At 36.3% G+C, this 17,556-nt stretch overlaps 1 protein-coding gene across 3 annotated transcripts in view; it reads left to right on the top strand.

Annotated features, from left to right (window-relative positions):
- The first annotated feature begins 2,551 nt into the window (after positions 1 to 2,551).
- Positions 2,552 to 17,556, top strand: part of myo1b (myosin IB) — a 98,592-nt gene continuing 83,587 nt past the window's right edge. Inside the window, exons 1-2 of one of the 3 annotated variants that reach the window (XM_081369613.1) lie at positions 2,552 to 2,836; positions 17,001 to 17,141. In XM_081369613.1, coding sequence (XP_081225739.1) covers positions 17,016 to 17,141 — 126 coding nt within the window. In that variant the 5' untranslated portion in view covers positions 2,552 to 2,836; positions 17,001 to 17,015. Of the gene's footprint in view, positions 2,837 to 17,000; positions 17,142 to 17,556 lie in introns of those variants that run through there. The other 2 variants (XM_081369614.1, XM_081369615.1) reach the window with 2 other exon arrangements.

Genomic DNA, 17,556 nt, shown 5'->3' on the forward strand with positions numbered 1-17,556 from the left:
TATTACCTTTATATATTTATTCATTTAAACTCTGCGTAATAAGATGAACTTGAACTAAAATTGTACATGTGTGATCGATTAAGGGTATAATAATTGATGAATAATGAATAATAATTACATAAATAATATCTAAATCATACACATTTATTATTCTAAATAAGCATTACTAAAAGCCAGACGATTTAGTCTTTAAAAATCGTTTGCTATGTAGTGACCTTTAATTTGGAGTAGAAACAGGTGGAGTGACTTTATCGCATCAGACATGTGTCACTCTGCTCACAGCTGATTGGTCCAAGTTTGTTTTGCAACCTCTTACCTGGAACATAACCTGCCCCGGACCAGGTTAGCTGTGGAGCGTAAGTTGCAATGGCGATGAACACTGCTGAAAGTCAAACCACTTTCATGGTGCCTAAAACCCAGGGTTGGCACAAACTAAACTGAAACATACCTGGCTAGCCATCTAAACCGGCATCATGGTATAGGCCCCAGATCTCACCCAATGTTATCTTTTTATTTTTCTTCCACCTTTGTGAAAAAAGCAAATGGGTGTTTTTTTTTTCCCTCTGGAACTTCTTTGACGCTACATTATGCCATACCGGTATACTGCTATTCAAACTGAATAAATAATATGTTATTACTATACAAATAACTGCATGTCAAATACATGCCATATACAACTCTTTCAGTTATAAAAAGCTATCAATTGCTAGCTTACTGGGCCCCCACAACAGAGTTAAGCAGTGCAATTAAATTACACTTACTAATATTGACTTTTATTTGCATGAATTAATATTATACATAAAAAGATATTATCAGAGGGTAAACGGTTGTTGGAATAAAATTACATCAATGATGAGGTGAGAGCTTCATCCAGTGAAGCTTTATCCCAAGTACCAGCTCTTGTACATTTTATTAACCACTAGATGGCCCTGTAATCGATACTCTGAGACTTTCTTTTCACAAGCAGGGGAAAGCCTCAGAGATTCACAAGGCTCTATCCCTACAATGTCATGCCACCGGAAATAGGGCCATCAGTGTCCCAATGTGTAGTGAGCCAAGGTCCTTACTGTCCTTTTTGTGTACATCATGGCTAGACGGTATACTGGTTCACTACCAAGGAAGCTAGGGAGTTGATTGCACCCTGTGTCTAACCCGCCTCCACTACTAACCCTAAAGAGGCTACCCAGATATCATACATATCCGGGCCTCATCTGGGCCGACTATGGCACAAATGTCTCAGTTCTGGCAGCGGCAAAGGTCACATGGGCCGTATCTGGCCCATACACAGCAAACCACAACTCACACTAAAACCGGCTTGATGTGTGTGGGCCAGATACGGCCGATATGACATTTGCCAATGCCAGAACTGAGCCATATGTGCTATAGTTGGCCCAGATGAGGCCTGGATATGTATGCTATTGCCAGCCACACATCAGGTCATCACCGTCATTCCATGCGGTAAATGGGCCAGAAGAATGTGGGAGATGTGGGCCACAACTAAGCCAGATGTAATTTGCTATCTGGGTATAACCTCCACCCTAACTTCCGGTCTGAGAGAGCTGGCCTGGCGCGGCTGTCCTGAAACTGCCTCTGGCTCTTCGGCTCTGCAGTTGGATACTATTGTCCCAATCAGCAACAAGTGTCAGTAGCTAGTATGCATTTACTCAGTCAGAACACAAAAACCACATAGCAATGCCTTGGCAACCACCCAGCAATCATATAGCAATGTGCTAAAAAAAAAAAAAAAAAAAAAACAGAACACCTTAGCAACTGCATAACAATGCCCCGGAAAACATTTAGAACTAAGTAACTGTATGGCAATGATAAACCTCTAAGGAAAATTTAGCAACCGCATAGCAAACCCCTTGCATCCATTCAAACACCCTAACAACCATACAGCAATGTGCTAAAAACCATCCAGAACACCTTAGCAACCGCATAGGTGATTTGTTTTAGTGACTCAAAATCCAGGGTATCCGTTGACTTTGACCAGTGTGCGATTCCTGCACCTACAGTATATGACTCCTATAAGCCTACACTTTTTGGTGAATAAAAACTTTCATGAATTATTCGGTTACTGAACTGACTCACTTAACTGAAAGTTAACTTTCCGACTCAAAACTCTACTCAATATTATTTGTGCATACAAAATGTATTAACTAAATGCATGCATTTATTTTTATGGTTGAAAATCATCAGCAACAAGTGTCCAGCTAGCATACATTTTGTTTGTTTGTTTTCATTTTAAAATTCTATTTATTTTACATTACAGTCACTAGTTAGCAGCATAATGCCATTTGTTCTTCCATTATGTTCTTTTTTATAGATTTAATGGCTTACTATTTACTGTTAAATTAAAATGGAGAAAATATTAGCCTAATAAACAATGAGTTGGTGTTCCCAAACTTTTAACTGACTATTTTAACTGGTAGTGTTGTGTGTTGAATGTGTTAAACATTTCTGGTTCAATGTGAGTGGTGCAATTTCATCAAGACGACGCATGATGGCAGTGTTGCAGTTAGTTTTTTTGCTTACCGAAAGTTGTGGCTGTTCATTCAAAGGGGTTGGAGAAGATGGGCGTTTTTCTGGGATAAGGTGATTATCACAGTGGGACTCCAGTCACCACTCCCGGCCCGTGCTCATGGAGCAGCAGTAGCCTAGTCTCAGTCAGTTTCACTGCACGAGAGAGGGACGCGTCCCACACTGTTCACGGGACACACACAGACAAAAGCGCCGGGAAGGCAACACGCGAATCATCTTTCCCAATTTATTTAGAGCGGGATATCGCTCTTCCTTCAAAGGTGGATTAAAAGGGACATTTTAATCAAGAGCTGAGGCAAGTTATGTTTTCATTCATTTAAAAGTTGCTTTTTCATTCCGGATGAATCTTTTGGGTTGCTAATTGAACTTATATTCGCAGCACATTTACTTATTCATTAATTGTGTCAAATTTATAAGAAAGAGACGCAAGCGGTGATAATTTTTATTTTTATTTGAACAGTTTCATGGTTAGCTTACTTTAGTTATTGTTGCAAAATGCGTGGTCATAAGTTAAACAGAAAACCGCGTGTCAGAGCATCGATGCTCAAGAAAACAGGATTTAAGTTTTATTCAGAGTGTAAATCGGATAAATGACTATATGAAGGAGTTAAGGCAGGAAGGAAGAGCCTCGATTTTAATGTTTAATGTTTGGGTCAATTGCCAAGCAACTGCGCGTTAACCTGAGACTTTAAATGATAAAGGATAAAGAACACGACAGTATTTGCATGGATGGTCGATATGGCAGCACACACTTCACACACACACTGGGAGCGTCAATGGTCTTAAAGTTAAGTGGCAGAGACAAAGAAGCCTGAAGCCTGCTGAGTTTGAGCTGGATCTACCAAAACCCATTGTAGCCTACTTAGACCACTTTTTTTGTCCAATGTCCCCCACTTGTTAGTGGTGTGTTTCAGGACAAACATCACTATTACTATTACTCGTATAATGTTAGATTAAGGGTTTGTTCAACCCCCTAAAAACGTATTAAGCTTCAGCACATAACTCGTTCCTCTCAGGACTTGTTACTGGCTTGAGTGATACAGGATAGGCTACCTCAAGTAATTACTGGGAAGAGATGTTGTTACTTTTCTATCAGATTTTCCCCCCCACCAAACTATAAAATCCCATAGACCTGTATCAATTGGACCAGAATATCGTAGAGACTTGTTGGGAGGATCACTAAGCAAATACCCATAACACCTTAGAAAATGTATATCAACATAACAATTACTCAGGACACAGAAACCACATAGCAACTCCTTGGCAACCACCAAGAACACCCATAGCAATCATAACAACATGCTAAAAGCACTCAGAACCACATAGCAATGCCCTAGAAACAATCTAGACTGTAGTAACCAGCAATACTCTAAAATTCATATCATCTAACAACCACTCAGAACACCCTGTATAGCAACATGCTAAAAACACTCTGAACACCATAGTAACCGCATAGCAACACCCTGGCAATCACACCGAACATTTTAACCATATGGTAATGGTCTAAAACCCAATCAGAACACCCAAGCAACAACGACTCAGAGCACTTTAACAACCATATACCAACATGCTAAGGTGTTCTGCATAGCAATATCTTGGCAACCATCTAGAGCAGTGGTTCTCAACCTTTTTTGGGCCAGCGCCCCCTTTCCAATATCCAGGTCCCTGAACGCCCCCCATCCCCAAACTACTGAGCGAGCAGGAATGAGTGAGAGTTAATAGATGAAATAAGTGCAAAATTGTCTTTTGTTAATACAACTGAACTATACTCCACAGTGATTCATCCAAAAAAAAAAAAAAAAAAGTTATAAATTGCATTGACATAGCAATACCAGTATTTCTCACAGGATTTTGGTAAATCTGTGGTGAGTGGACGTCAGGCCTTCTAGGGGGGTTCGGGGGCATGCCCCCCGTAAGAAAATTTTGTGCATTTTAATGTTAAATTCATCAATCTGGTGCACTTTGAGAGTTTAAAATTAAAAGTGCCAATCCATATTCAGTGTACAAAGAAAAATTCAAACCTCTTTTAGTTGTGTCTGTCTACATTACACTACTACATAATAATAGTTATAAAATTAATCCCATGACAGTAATAGCCATATATTGTAGAACAAATGCACTGAAATATAAAGGATGGTCATTAAAGCGGTAATGTTTGCACTTAGGTTTTATTACGCATTTAGGAGAGTATTGCAAGAAGCTGCTTACATTAACCTTACTTTCGAAAAATAAATAAATACAATCTTGATTTTTCATGAAAAATTATGTTAGAATTGTAGGCCTAAAATAACATGGTATCAGCTTGTTTTCTTCAATGGTATAATTAATACAATTACAATTAATTAGGTTTGTTGTGATTAATTTGTGTTCATAATCAGTAAAAAAAATCGTTTAACAAGAATAAACACATATGAACAATTACATTATTATTGTATTATTAATTATTTGTATATCTTGAAACTACCCAAGCAGTGTTTCCTACTCAGATGTGATGGCGGAATGAATACATTACCAAAATGTGATTGCAGAATATATTTAAATTATCCATCAAATTGTCATTTTCTCCTTACTGTCTTGTGAGTTAACAATAATGCCTGCAGTAAATTACTTGGTGAACAAAGAAAACATTTTGGCATTTGGGATTTGAATTAGTTAATGCCTAAAAATGTAAAAGTTTTACCTTATAAATAGAATATAGTTCAATTAATTTTAAAATTCGTCGCCAGAGTGAATGGGAACATGATTTATTTAAAATATTTGAAAAAATATGTGTTTCTTAAGTCAATACTTTTTAATGGCTTATCAACTTTCCATACCTTTGATTCTAGTACTGTACGGATTGTTGTCAGCGCCAAACACATTTTTGAGATCGTGATTGCTGATTCTTGTCAGCGCTGGATTCTAGTCAGTGCTTGAGCGCTGGTCTATGACTGGAAAAATAATAGAGTCGTTACAAAAGTAACGATAGGCTACATGTCGCATAAAACTGGAAGATTTTAGAATGTTAGGCATTCTAAACTTTTGAATAAGAAATAATATCAAGTCGTCAAAATACAACTCGTCAAAACTCCTCGAATCACAACAAGCGCGCGCGGTGAGAACACTCACATATACACACACCCGAACTTGACTGCACATCATATTTTTTACATTATTGATACTGCTTTCAATCGTAATGCAATAGAAATGAACACAAAAAACATGCCTAGTGCCTACCTACAACACTTGCGGTCAGAGCGGGTGCGGACGAATGTTTTTTTTTTTTTTTGAGCGCTGCTGAGGTATTCTTTCACGCGCACCATAGATGCACACAATATGATATCACACTCTGCGCATATGTTTTACAACATAATTTAACAAAAACATAGTCCTAACACTTTTTAAATAGCCCACTTACAGTGTTTATTACAACTACTAAATGCTTAAAATGAATAAAAGTAAATGAACAAAAATTTGCGTTACATATTTAAACTTGTGAACACCCCCCATTAACACCTGAACGCCCCCCTTTCAAAAATCTTGCTTCCAACGCCCCCCGTTGTTCTCTGAACGCCCCCGTTGAGAACCACTAATCTAGAGCAAAGTAACCATATAGCAACACAGAACATCTTAGCAACTGCATAGCAACACCCTGGAAACTATGGAACATCTTAGCGTTGTTGCAGTGAGCAACAGGCACTTGCCTTTCCTTCAGAAAATGTTTATCCTGTTTTCTTATTTTTTTCTTTCTATTACTTATATGTTTCTGAGATATTAAAGCCATTAGACTTACATAATTGTGATTTATTTTCCCTTTGATCTAACTTGATTTGCACTTTGACACTAAAAGCTACTTTGATTTTATTGGTTTGATTCATTAATAAGTAGCCAAGTACTGTGGAAACTTCCTTATTAGGGTAATTGTTAGTGCTATTTTAAGGATTGATGGGATAGTTGATCAAATGGAGAAAGAGAAGTTTTTTTTTTTTTTTTTTTTTTTTTTTTTATGTGAAGCACACAAAAAGTAAAAACATATTTGTTATTGTAAAATTAAATGGTCTTCTGTCATGTTAGATCCCCATATTGCTGCCTGCATAACGTACACTCTCTGTGAATTGAGTTTATGGTCTATGGAAACCACTCATGGCCAACAGTTAGTGCCAAGAAACTGCTCATATTGGGTTTGGTGTAATGTATTTAATCAGTGTAACTGGAAACCGTTGGCTTTATGTTCTGGCTGACTGTAGTTTTTTATAACTTTCTGTGTAATTCCCTCAATGTTGACTTGTGAATAGTGAAAATGCAGCAGGTATTTCTCTAAATTAGATTTATTTGTCATAAATCAAGGAGTTCACATAGAGTCTTTTCTCTAGCATTAAACTTTGTAGAAATGACAAGTAGGCCTACTGCATGTAATGCAATTTCTTTGCACCTTACTCTTACCTCACTTGGAGCTTATGCATTATTCCACCCACTGGACGCCTACAAATACATCGCTATTCTCTGGAAAGGTGCTTTGCAAACCACAATCAACAGATGTGAAAGACTGAAGAGAGTGTTGACTTTTCAAGAGGGTTAGGTCTCTCAAGCTTCATACAGTAGAGTCACTTTCTCTAATGGAATGGCCCTTTTTATCGAGGTCTCTACATTTAGTTTTTACAGAAAGGGATAGTAAATGTTTGGTCGAGAACTCTTCACAGATGAGTAAACTCAAACTCAAAATCATTGCCCACTACAACTTAATGTAAATAAAATAACGACATTGCAGAATTCTCAAATCTAATTTTTATTCCGAGTTAGTCTCACTGCTCTCTCAAAATTTTGCTGAATTTGTATGCTATTCTTTAATTAAGGACTTTTTATAATAGATTTATAGGATGCCATTGTTTCAATGGCATCATTTGCAATGCTTCATGGCATAAGCAGTTATTTCCCTTGTAACTTGAGTACATCGTTTTGGTCCTTTTGTCATTTTTTTCAGTAGTTACTTTTTGCTTTGAATGTTGTGTTGTGACTCATTTTGGAGTTGGTTGCTAGCTTTGAACTCTGTGTTGAAGAGTTTTGTCTTTGGAGAAAAAAGATTCTGAGAAATACTGTGAGAATCAGTGACAGTACTTTTCACCTAATATTTTATGAAAATGAATTCGGACATGCTGTGTTTCACCTACTCGTAGGTAAGTAGGCATATACAGAGTACAGACATAGGACTTGATTAGCTTTTCCATTAATTGCGGTTGGCGCTAACCTCTTTATGAATATTCCTACTCCCGTACTATATAGCCGAAAAACATTATGTGAAAAGAGTATTTCCTAAACAGTTGGCGAAAAGTAAATGACCTACTACTTCTGCCGAGATTCTGAAGTGCGCATTAGATGGACTCTTTTCTATCCCGTGAGGCCACAGAAGAGAAGTTTTGAATGGCAGTGGAGTGACTGTTACATGATAAAGCCAGCATGACAAATTAGTTAGTCTCAATTTCATTCATACTATATAGAATGCACTTTTTTTAATGTTCATGAAGTTCATTCCTAATCAAATCTACTACCTACTCCGATAGCATGCAATTTCGGACACATCCAAACTCTGCAGGATCTCTCCTCAGGGGCCAGATTTGAAGAACCCTGCTCTTCACCGTCTTCTATGACACCTTTAACCCAGGTGGGGTTTATTGATTTTTTTTTTAAAGGATAGATATTGGTATGAAATTTCACCGTAGCAGCTTTTCCTGTTTGAACAGTTGAAGAACTAACTTTGTGTGCACAAAATATAAAGTTATTCCATGTTTTGCATACTTCAATGAAGTTAGGTCTGGGTTTTTTTTCTATTGGTTGGTGCCACTGGCACTCTGAAAGAGAAGTTCAACCAGAACACAATTATATTGCTAAGTGTTAAGCAGCTTCTCATGAATCAACAGTGAGAATAAGAGCAACAGACTTGAGGTGGCTCTACTGTCTCAGACATGCCTCATGGAAAGTGTTGCCAGGGTCACAGTTTTCCCTCACAGTTGGGCTATTTTGAAAATGCAGTCAGATGTTAGTGAATTTGGAGTATTCTAAATTAGCGGCCTCTGGCACAAAGTTAGTCATTTGCATAAAACAAGCTCAAACCATCTTCATATAAGGGCTTTCTGCACACGCTTTCCTTATAGCCTTTCGTCACTCTCATCAAAGTCAAACTTGCAGACGCGCTCTTGGCCGATCATCGAGCAATGCCAAGTGTGCCATTCTCACCAGTTCTCACAATAAACACCTTTTATACAGACCCACACTTCTAACCTTTTATTATCCAGCTGTACATGCGCGTATATGCGTTATTCAGAAAAACTTCGCAGCTGAACACACATAACGCAGCTTTTCTTACTCTTTAACTGCATGATTTAAATTGTATTTTTTAATAAATGTATTATATAATTTTATATATGGATTTTATAATACAATTGATGCAACATACTTCAATATAATTATAGTCGTGTCTCGTGTTCAGATGAAATAGTATAACTTCTTAACATGATTTTAGCTATAAGGCCGTACAGATTAAGTGCTTTTTGCGTGCGTGCGTGTGGTTTGTTGTTCCTATAGTTTTGCTTCTATTTAGAATACATTTTATTATGACGTTTTTGGTGAATCTTGACTTGTTCTTAAAATTGTTCGCACATTTCACGCTCAAATTTGTGCGTACGCATGTTTGGTGAATGAGACCCAATGACCTCTGTCACTTCACTATCTCAGTCTCATGGCTAACAGCACTGGGTTTACTCTGTAGAGAGATTAATTGTTACTGGGAGAAAGTAACTTCCTAAGGTTATTTTCCTCACATGAAAACAGGACAAAGTAATCCCTCTTTGGGCGCAGTTAGTGGAGGATACACAGATGAAAAGCATAATAGTATCAGGAGTTAGTTATTTGTCGCGAAGAATGATAATGTCATGTTTTCATGTGATGCTCAATTGAAACTATTGTAAAAGTAGCCTTTAAAGCACTCATATTGTAGGCATAATTACTGATGCTTTTAAATATAAGCCTATATATGATACTTTAATGATTGAGACTTTCAAACGCATTTCTATCTTCATAGGCTTATTTTGGACTTGAGTGAGCTTTTATGGTGTCTTAGCAGAAATTCATAATATTTTAGTTGCTGAAGCAAGACTTGGAGTTATGAACCAGCAATAAGCTTGTCACACAAAATGTTAGTTTTATTACTACTATTATTATTATTTTAAATGATAAATGTCCCAAAGATGCAATTCAGAGATTCATTCTAGACTGCCAAGCCTGGCTCCCGTGGGATTGTGGAAAGTCAATCCGAGGGTTTACCCTGGAAACGGTGCAGACTTGCATAGCAGTGTTTCAGGTCACTGAGCATGCTTGCATATACTCACAAATAGCCACAATGGCTTTGCCCCATCACTTCATTTGGATCCCAGCTGAAGTTGCCATCACCAGCCATGTGTCTGGCCCTTTATTCAGCAGTCTGTACTCGATTAAACCCTATTATGTTGTTAACTTGTTCCACTGGCATCACTAAGTGTCAGGTTAATGTTTTGGTTCTGCATTTCCAGATTTTTTTTACCTTTTAGAAAGGGCATGGATTGATTTGAAACTGAGCTGAAATTGCTGAATCCTATTTAGCTATTTAACTTGAATCCTATCCTATTTTACTTAAATGTGTTCTAAAATGTAAATGAAGGGTCTGTTTGATCTCAATGCAGGTCTGGTTGTTTTAGGTGAAAGCTTAAAAAAGAGGGACTTTCTGCTCTGCCTTGTCCGTGTACGGAAAATCACACGTGGCTCACTTCCAGGAATTTTAAATTATACATTATTGGTGTTGCACTTAGAAATGTAGGGCAGCTGCAGAGTTTTGGGTGTGGTCCAGTTTAGAAAGGTGACAGCCGGTCAATCCAGTGAAATACTAATGCTGATGCTGCACATGGTGGCTTCATTTTTAGGGCAGTCATGTAACTAAAAATACTACGCGGCTTAATCTGATGGATTTATAAAGAGTTGTGGGAAGCTCTGTGCAATGATTCTGAAATCTGGCTTCAACAATGATGCCTTTATTTGCTAATGCACATCAACTGCATCCAATTATGTGCAGAAAAAACATGTCTGACCTGATGCACTGCATGGAAACTGCATGGCCCATTTGTTTAAAGCAGCAGTTCCTTTGCAATAGTGAAAATGGGAAGTAGTTTGTATCAGGGTGGGGCAACATAGCAGAAAATATATATTTTTCTCAATATCGTCTTGACGATATTCAATATATCTTAGTAGAACCAGCATTCAACCAAATAGCCATTGTTGCCTAGAATCAATCATTCGTTCATTCAGCCATTCGGTCGTTCATTCAGCCATTCGGTCATTCATTCAGCCATTCGTTCTGTACTTTGGCTCAAACGATTAAAATAGTGTTTTTAAAACATTTTTTTAAATAGTTTTTCAAAATCTTTGCAGATTAAATAAAATAAATACCACATGATGTGCTATCCTTGTCAGAAAAAAACGTAGGGTAAACGTACCTATTAAGCTCAAGTACCCATTAAGCACACTACCATCTTGGAGCTCAGATTATAAAAAGAAACAGCAATGTATTATCCTATTTGATGTATTAACCAATTGATGTGTTTGTTACTATATACCTCCTGTAATTTTAAACCAATCAGACCATTGCACACTGAGATATGTGTCCATGTGTTCACACTGTCTGGCGGCTATTTTCAAAGCTGTCTGAAAACTTTCACCAGAAGAGGAGCCCCTCAGATGTGCATTTTTTATATGTTTAAGCCTTTATTTTGAAGAAGTACATCTTCTTATTGCAAAATTAAGAGATTAATGTTTAGACTTTTAAATATTATAACCTGGAACCTGGATGTCGGAAATAATTACAGTTAGATCTAAAAGATAGTTTTAGCAACATAGCCCAGATGCTACGAACATAGCTAGCTTACTAGCTGTATAAGATTGTGTGCTACATTAATATATTACTTCACAGGAATTAATGGCTTGTACTTTTAAATCCATAATATTATAATTTTACATTTTATTGATAGTCTGTGGTTTTAAACTGCTGTAATTTTTAAAGAATTCATATTATTGTTAGGTGAGCTTAAAGGGTGCACTACTATGACAATCACACAGCTTCAGTGTGACATCAATTAGAAAAAGCATAATTTCATAGATATTGTCTATAATAGTTGTTCATATTAAAATTGGTATAAACTTAATACATTACCTAGATTATTAATTTAGCTAAATATTTTCCTTTAAATTTTAATTTAATATTTATTAATTAAAAAATGTTTTTGCTCCAATTAAGCACAGTGTGTGCTCCCTTTAAGCTCACCCACATTAAACGTCTATGTAAATACTTAATAATCAGAATTTAAATATTAACTGATGGTTGTCACTGTTAATCTTCAAAAAAATGATTAATAAACTTATTTTCACAGTCTTAAGATGACAAAAGCTAGACGAAACTATAGTATATGCCCAAAGATGAAAGAGGCATGTCATACAAAGAAGGAGCCATCAGAAACCTGTCGTATCTGTCCAAGAAGTTTGGAGTAGACAGGAAAGCTCTGACCCAGAGAGTTAAAGGGATACTCCACTTTTTTTGGAAATAAGCTCATTTTACAACTCCCCCAGAGTTAAATAGTTGAGTTTTACCGTTTTCGAATCCATTCAGCCGATCTCCGGGTCTGGCGGTACCACTTTTAGCATAGCTTAGCATAATGAATTGAACCGGACAAGACCATTAGCATCTCTCTCAAAAAAATGACCAAAGAGTTTCGATATTTTTCCTATTTAAAACTTGACTCTTCTGTAGTTACATCGTGTACTAAGACGGACGGAAAATGAAAAGGTGCGATTTTGAGAGTATAGTTCCTAGCCATATCAGCCTAGAAAATTTAAACTTTACATTTTCCGTCGGTCTTATTACACGATGTAACTACAGAAGAGTCGAGTTTTAAATAGGAAAAATATCGAAACTCTTTGGTCATTTTTTTGAGAGAGATGCTAATGGTCTTGTCCGGTTCAATTCATTATGCTAAGCTATGCTAAAAGTGGTACCGCCAGACCCGGAGATCGGCTGAATGGATTCGAAAACGGTAAAACTCAACTGTTTAACTCTGGGGGAGTTGTAAAATGAGCCTATTTCCAAAAAAAGTGGAGTATCCCTTTAAGGAGCACATTGGTTTGTTTTGTTATTTGATTTTTCAATATGGGTTACATAGCTGAACGTGGACTAGTCTAGATGTTGCAATGAGTTTGAATGACACGTCACTATGAATAGGATAGGCTACCTGATCAAATTGAATGCCTTGTTGCTTGATTTTAGTGTTCTGTTTTTTTGTGATTGACTCTGTACCTTCAAATAAAACTTTTTTCAATTAAAATAAACAAGAATTTTTAATAAAACTTGTTGTGAGCTTATTGGGAACAGGGGTGTGCTTAAAGGGTACAAAACGTACCCATTAAGCACAGCCAGACTTTTTATATTTAATGATGTACATCTTAATTGAAATACTTTTGTCATTTAAAATAAAATGAAATATTATAGTGTGAGAGATTAATATTTTATTTTAAAATAACTTCTTGTACTAAAACCAATATCTTGTGCACTAAAAATGTCTCAATGTAGATTTTGGTGAGCTTAATAGGTACGTTTACCCTAATCCTGCCTCTCTTGATCTGTAGATTGATTCTGAAGGATTTATTATATGGTCCATGTACTCCAGTGCTGTTTAAATGTAGTTATGTCATTGGGGGGAATCTGGGCTACTAGGCTAACAGCACTAATTCACATGCTTGCTGAGGATCGGACCACGCTTTTGGAAATTTTAGTAGAACAACCGTTTCCAAGTTTCCCCTTTTGATGGGACTTTCATTCTGATGTTTCTCCCTACTGTAATCTTTCCTTCTAGAAAAGGTGTTATTGAAATAAATGTTATGATCAGAGACATACCCATGCACCCCATCACTGGCAGATTTAAGGTCACATATTTGGTGGTGCCTGTGTATTACCTGGTTTCCTCCTGGCTTGTTTTTCTGCTCTTCCTGTATAAAGTCCACAGTATAAATTGTCCATTTGTGCCATGTGGCATACGGGCAACATAAAATAAACCAAAAGATATTAAAATAAATGCCATTCTTAAACAAGTTTTCTTATAAAGTCTGTCTTCGTATGTGAAACCAAATATTTACCATTAAGTTTTTGAAGCACTGATGATCATGGATTAAAGAAATAAAAACACTGTTTTTCTGAGGAGAATGTTTATTGGCCAATAATTTGCCCTTCCAGAGCAGCTGGTATTCAGTTAGAGTTGTAGATTTTGCCAGGAGTTGCTATGCAGTGGGGAGAGCGAGCCCTGGAATTATTCTTTTTACACTGGAACCGCTGGATACATCCAGGGTTTCTCCATGTCTTGTATGACCTTTAGTCTGTTGTCCTTTCCACTGTCCTTTTTCGCAGGTAGCTGATTATATCCCCGGCTGCTTGGTTACAGCTGTTGCCAAGACACAAATTGAGCAAGACATAGAGATAGGTGGTTTCCCCCACTATTATTCGACAGCAAAGATAATGCAAAACAGTAAAACAATTCTAAAAAGCTTCATTGTTCTATCCTAAGTAGTTGGCTGAGATAACTGTGATTTTATTAGCAGTGATTGTCATACAGTATATGTATGATAAGCAAAAAAAAAATATTTAATGATTTTAGCACTTTGATAATCTCTGTCAGTGTTTAGAGTGCAGAAATTAACCATATGGGCAAAATGGCATACATGTGGTAGAAAAGTATGATCTGTAGTATACTCTTGTTATCTAACAAGACTCTTGTATTTAGATCTATATATCTCTTATTTAACATGTTGACGATATAAGTAGGGGTGTGCGATATCACGATTTCGATTAAAATGTCTCCATGATCTGCTTTTGAAGAAATATCGTAGTATCGTGCTACAGTGCACATTTTATCAGTTGCAGTTCTGGCGCCTGCGTCCCAACATACTGTACTAACTGACATATATTCACATCATGAATTCACGTAGCAACGCAGCGGTAGGGTTACACGCATGTGACATTGCAGTTCTTCGCAATCACTAAACTTTATTTGCATGTGTTTTAAAGCCTTGCCAGTTAGGCTTTTTATGTGCACGCTGTTCTGATATAAGCTCTTCTGAGCGCGTACACCCGAAGTGCATTAAAAACTTGTCAAACAGCGCATGACTACTCGGATGCGTGTCTGTGTATTAGATCTGTGCATTTGGACCGCAGCCTATTAATGGTAATAAAACAAGATATAAAGAGAAAATCACTTCCTGATCTTAACTGAATAACTTCAGTAGATTTAATAAAAATCAATGTGTATTTAATTCATAACATGAACTCTATGTAGCGTTTTATTTTTTAAGATATGTCAGATATGTTTTTTTTTACAGTCTCCAAAGCGAGTTTTGTTAATTGTTTAGCTAATGTTTAGGCTAGTGTTATTTAAGGGGGAAAAAATAATATATATATATATGTTGTGCTTTAGCCTATGCAGCTGTGCAGTTACTTTTGTATTTATTTGTTTTAGTTAGTTAATCATTTAGAATCTGAAAAATTATACCTATTACTTTTTTTAATTAATGTGCTCCACACTATTTTATATTGAAAAAAAAGACCTTAAATGTTATTGTCCCTTTAAAAAAAAAAAAAAAAAAAACCTGAAGAACCGATGAAATGACGAGCACAGTTTTCATTTCTGTATAGATGTTCAAACAGGAAGTATAGGTGGCAGTGGCACATATCAATGTGCTCATGACTTTAAAAAAAAAAAAAAGTATGTGTTTATTTCAGCTGTGATCCACGATTTGTTGCTATATAGTTTCTTGCAAACCGTATTAGGGGAGGGACATTTTCCTTCTAGAGAGATTATTTGATTGGGCAAAACTTTGTATGATGTGCAAGATGCGCAATATTTTTTTCTATTGTACATTATCTGCTTAATGTAATGCCAACGTTTATGAGTACACTAGTGGATAAAAAGCCAAAGTCTGATTTCAGTTTAATGGGCTCTTTTTAATTTCTGACACCAGGGCAGCAAAGTCTGAAAGTTGATGAATAATTCCACCCTATACTGGCAAGCTTAACAGTCCAAGATCTGATGTTGGCTTTCACCTCTTAATCCTTAATTTACCTTAAACTTCAGTCATGCTTATCAGTGCACTCAAATGACACTTGTTTATGTTATCAACAAACCACAATGCATTACACTGTCTGCCCTTTATTTGGGACTTGTTTCATTGCTGATGTTTGACTAGGACTGGCGATGCGGGGTGCTTTGTTTTTTTTTTCGCTGGGATTGAAAACGTAGGCTCTTATTGGAGGAGCTTTATGCTGAGCACTACAGTTTGCCATTGCCCATTTGTTTGAACAGTGCATGGGGGTTTAGGGGCTCGGTAAAGCCTGGTATCAAAGCCCTGAATGCGATTGCCACCTGGATTAGTGACCAGAGAAGGGAAAAATTAGCGCAACTAGCAGTTTAGCTGTTTAACTGTGAAATCACAATTTAATGTTACATGATGGGTTTGCTTAAAGTAAACATTTAAATACATTTTTTCTTTTTTTTTTTGCCGTTCACTTTGTTTAGTGAGAAAGTGGTAAAAAATGTATGACTCGACCCCACAAACATCTTGGGAATATCTATGGGTCATCAGCTGGGACCAGGGTTTTTTGTTACATAATTCCCGGTGGAATATCTTGTGTCCATAGTGTCCTGAACAGAACTGAACATGCCAGTCCAGTCAAGTGCTGCTTTGTAAATCCAGAATTATTTTAGTTAAGAAGTGCAAGAAGCTGATGTTGACGTTTTATCAATATGAACAGACACCAGCATTAGTGCACCGTGAAAGGACCACGCGTAGAATGCTGGGTTAGATGGGTCAGTGAAAAATAAAAGTGTCCAAAAAGTGAATAAAATCTTAAACTCAATTAAAAAAGCATTGTCAGATTTTTTGGAAATGTTGTCTTGGTATTCATGGTGTTTTCACATGGTTTTATCCTTTGCACCATTTAGTGGTGTAACCAAGTAATTTATTTTATACCAGACAGAATTTGTCAGACAAAAGTTTTTTTATGTTTGCTTTTATAAACTTTGCTTTTAGTGTGTGTGTTTTAGTTCTTTAAACAGAAATGTTTTTTTTTTTTATGTACATTGTGTTTATTTCATTATAAATGAAATGAATGGTTTTGGTTTTAGTTAACCACAAAAACTAAATATTCGCTATTTTTATATCCACAAAAATATCAAAAAAATTTAATCAAAAATGTATAATGTTTATCATTGAAGAGTTGTATTCAAGCCATTTGTCAGTATAAATTGTATTTTTTATGTATTTTGAAATAATCTATATACAGACATGTATCTAGGTCAATGGAGGTAACGTATAAGTCGAGGCCTACATTTTTCTATATAATTGTCTAAATTTCTCTCTAGGGGGTGCTGTCCAAAATGGAGGTGAAGACATCACTTCTCGACAATATGATAGGGGTGGGAGATATGGTCCTCCTTGAGCCCCTGTCAGAAGACACCTTCATTGAGAATCTAAAGAAGCGGTTCGATCACAACGAGATCTATGTAAGTAATGAATCTGTGTATCATTCGTTCAGTTGTTTTTTTATTTAATATCGAAAGAAGAAAAGTTTTGAGACTAATAACTTTGCTTCCCATTTATTACTTTAAGTACTTTGATGCCACAGCAAAAATTAACTAATAAAGTTCAAATATTATTAAAGACAAATGAACAGACAGTAAACATAAGAATATATAAATTAAAACATAGATAAATACTATAAAAAACAGTTAGAAATAGTTATGTCTAAGAGTAGTATTAAGGCAGGGAAATGTAATAATTAATATAAATAAGTAAATAGTTGTCTAATGAATCAGAATATGCAATGTGAATGGATATCAAGAAGAATTGAGGATTTTCTACTTTTCTTATATCAAGCTCCGTGGCTCTGTTTCACTATTAAAGCATTGCTCTGTATTG

The sequence above is a fragment of the Scardinius erythrophthalmus genome, assembly GCF_964197995.2.
Source record: "Scardinius erythrophthalmus genome assembly, chromosome: 6".
NCBI lineage: Eukaryota > Metazoa > Chordata > Actinopteri > Cypriniformes > Leuciscidae > Scardinius > Scardinius erythrophthalmus.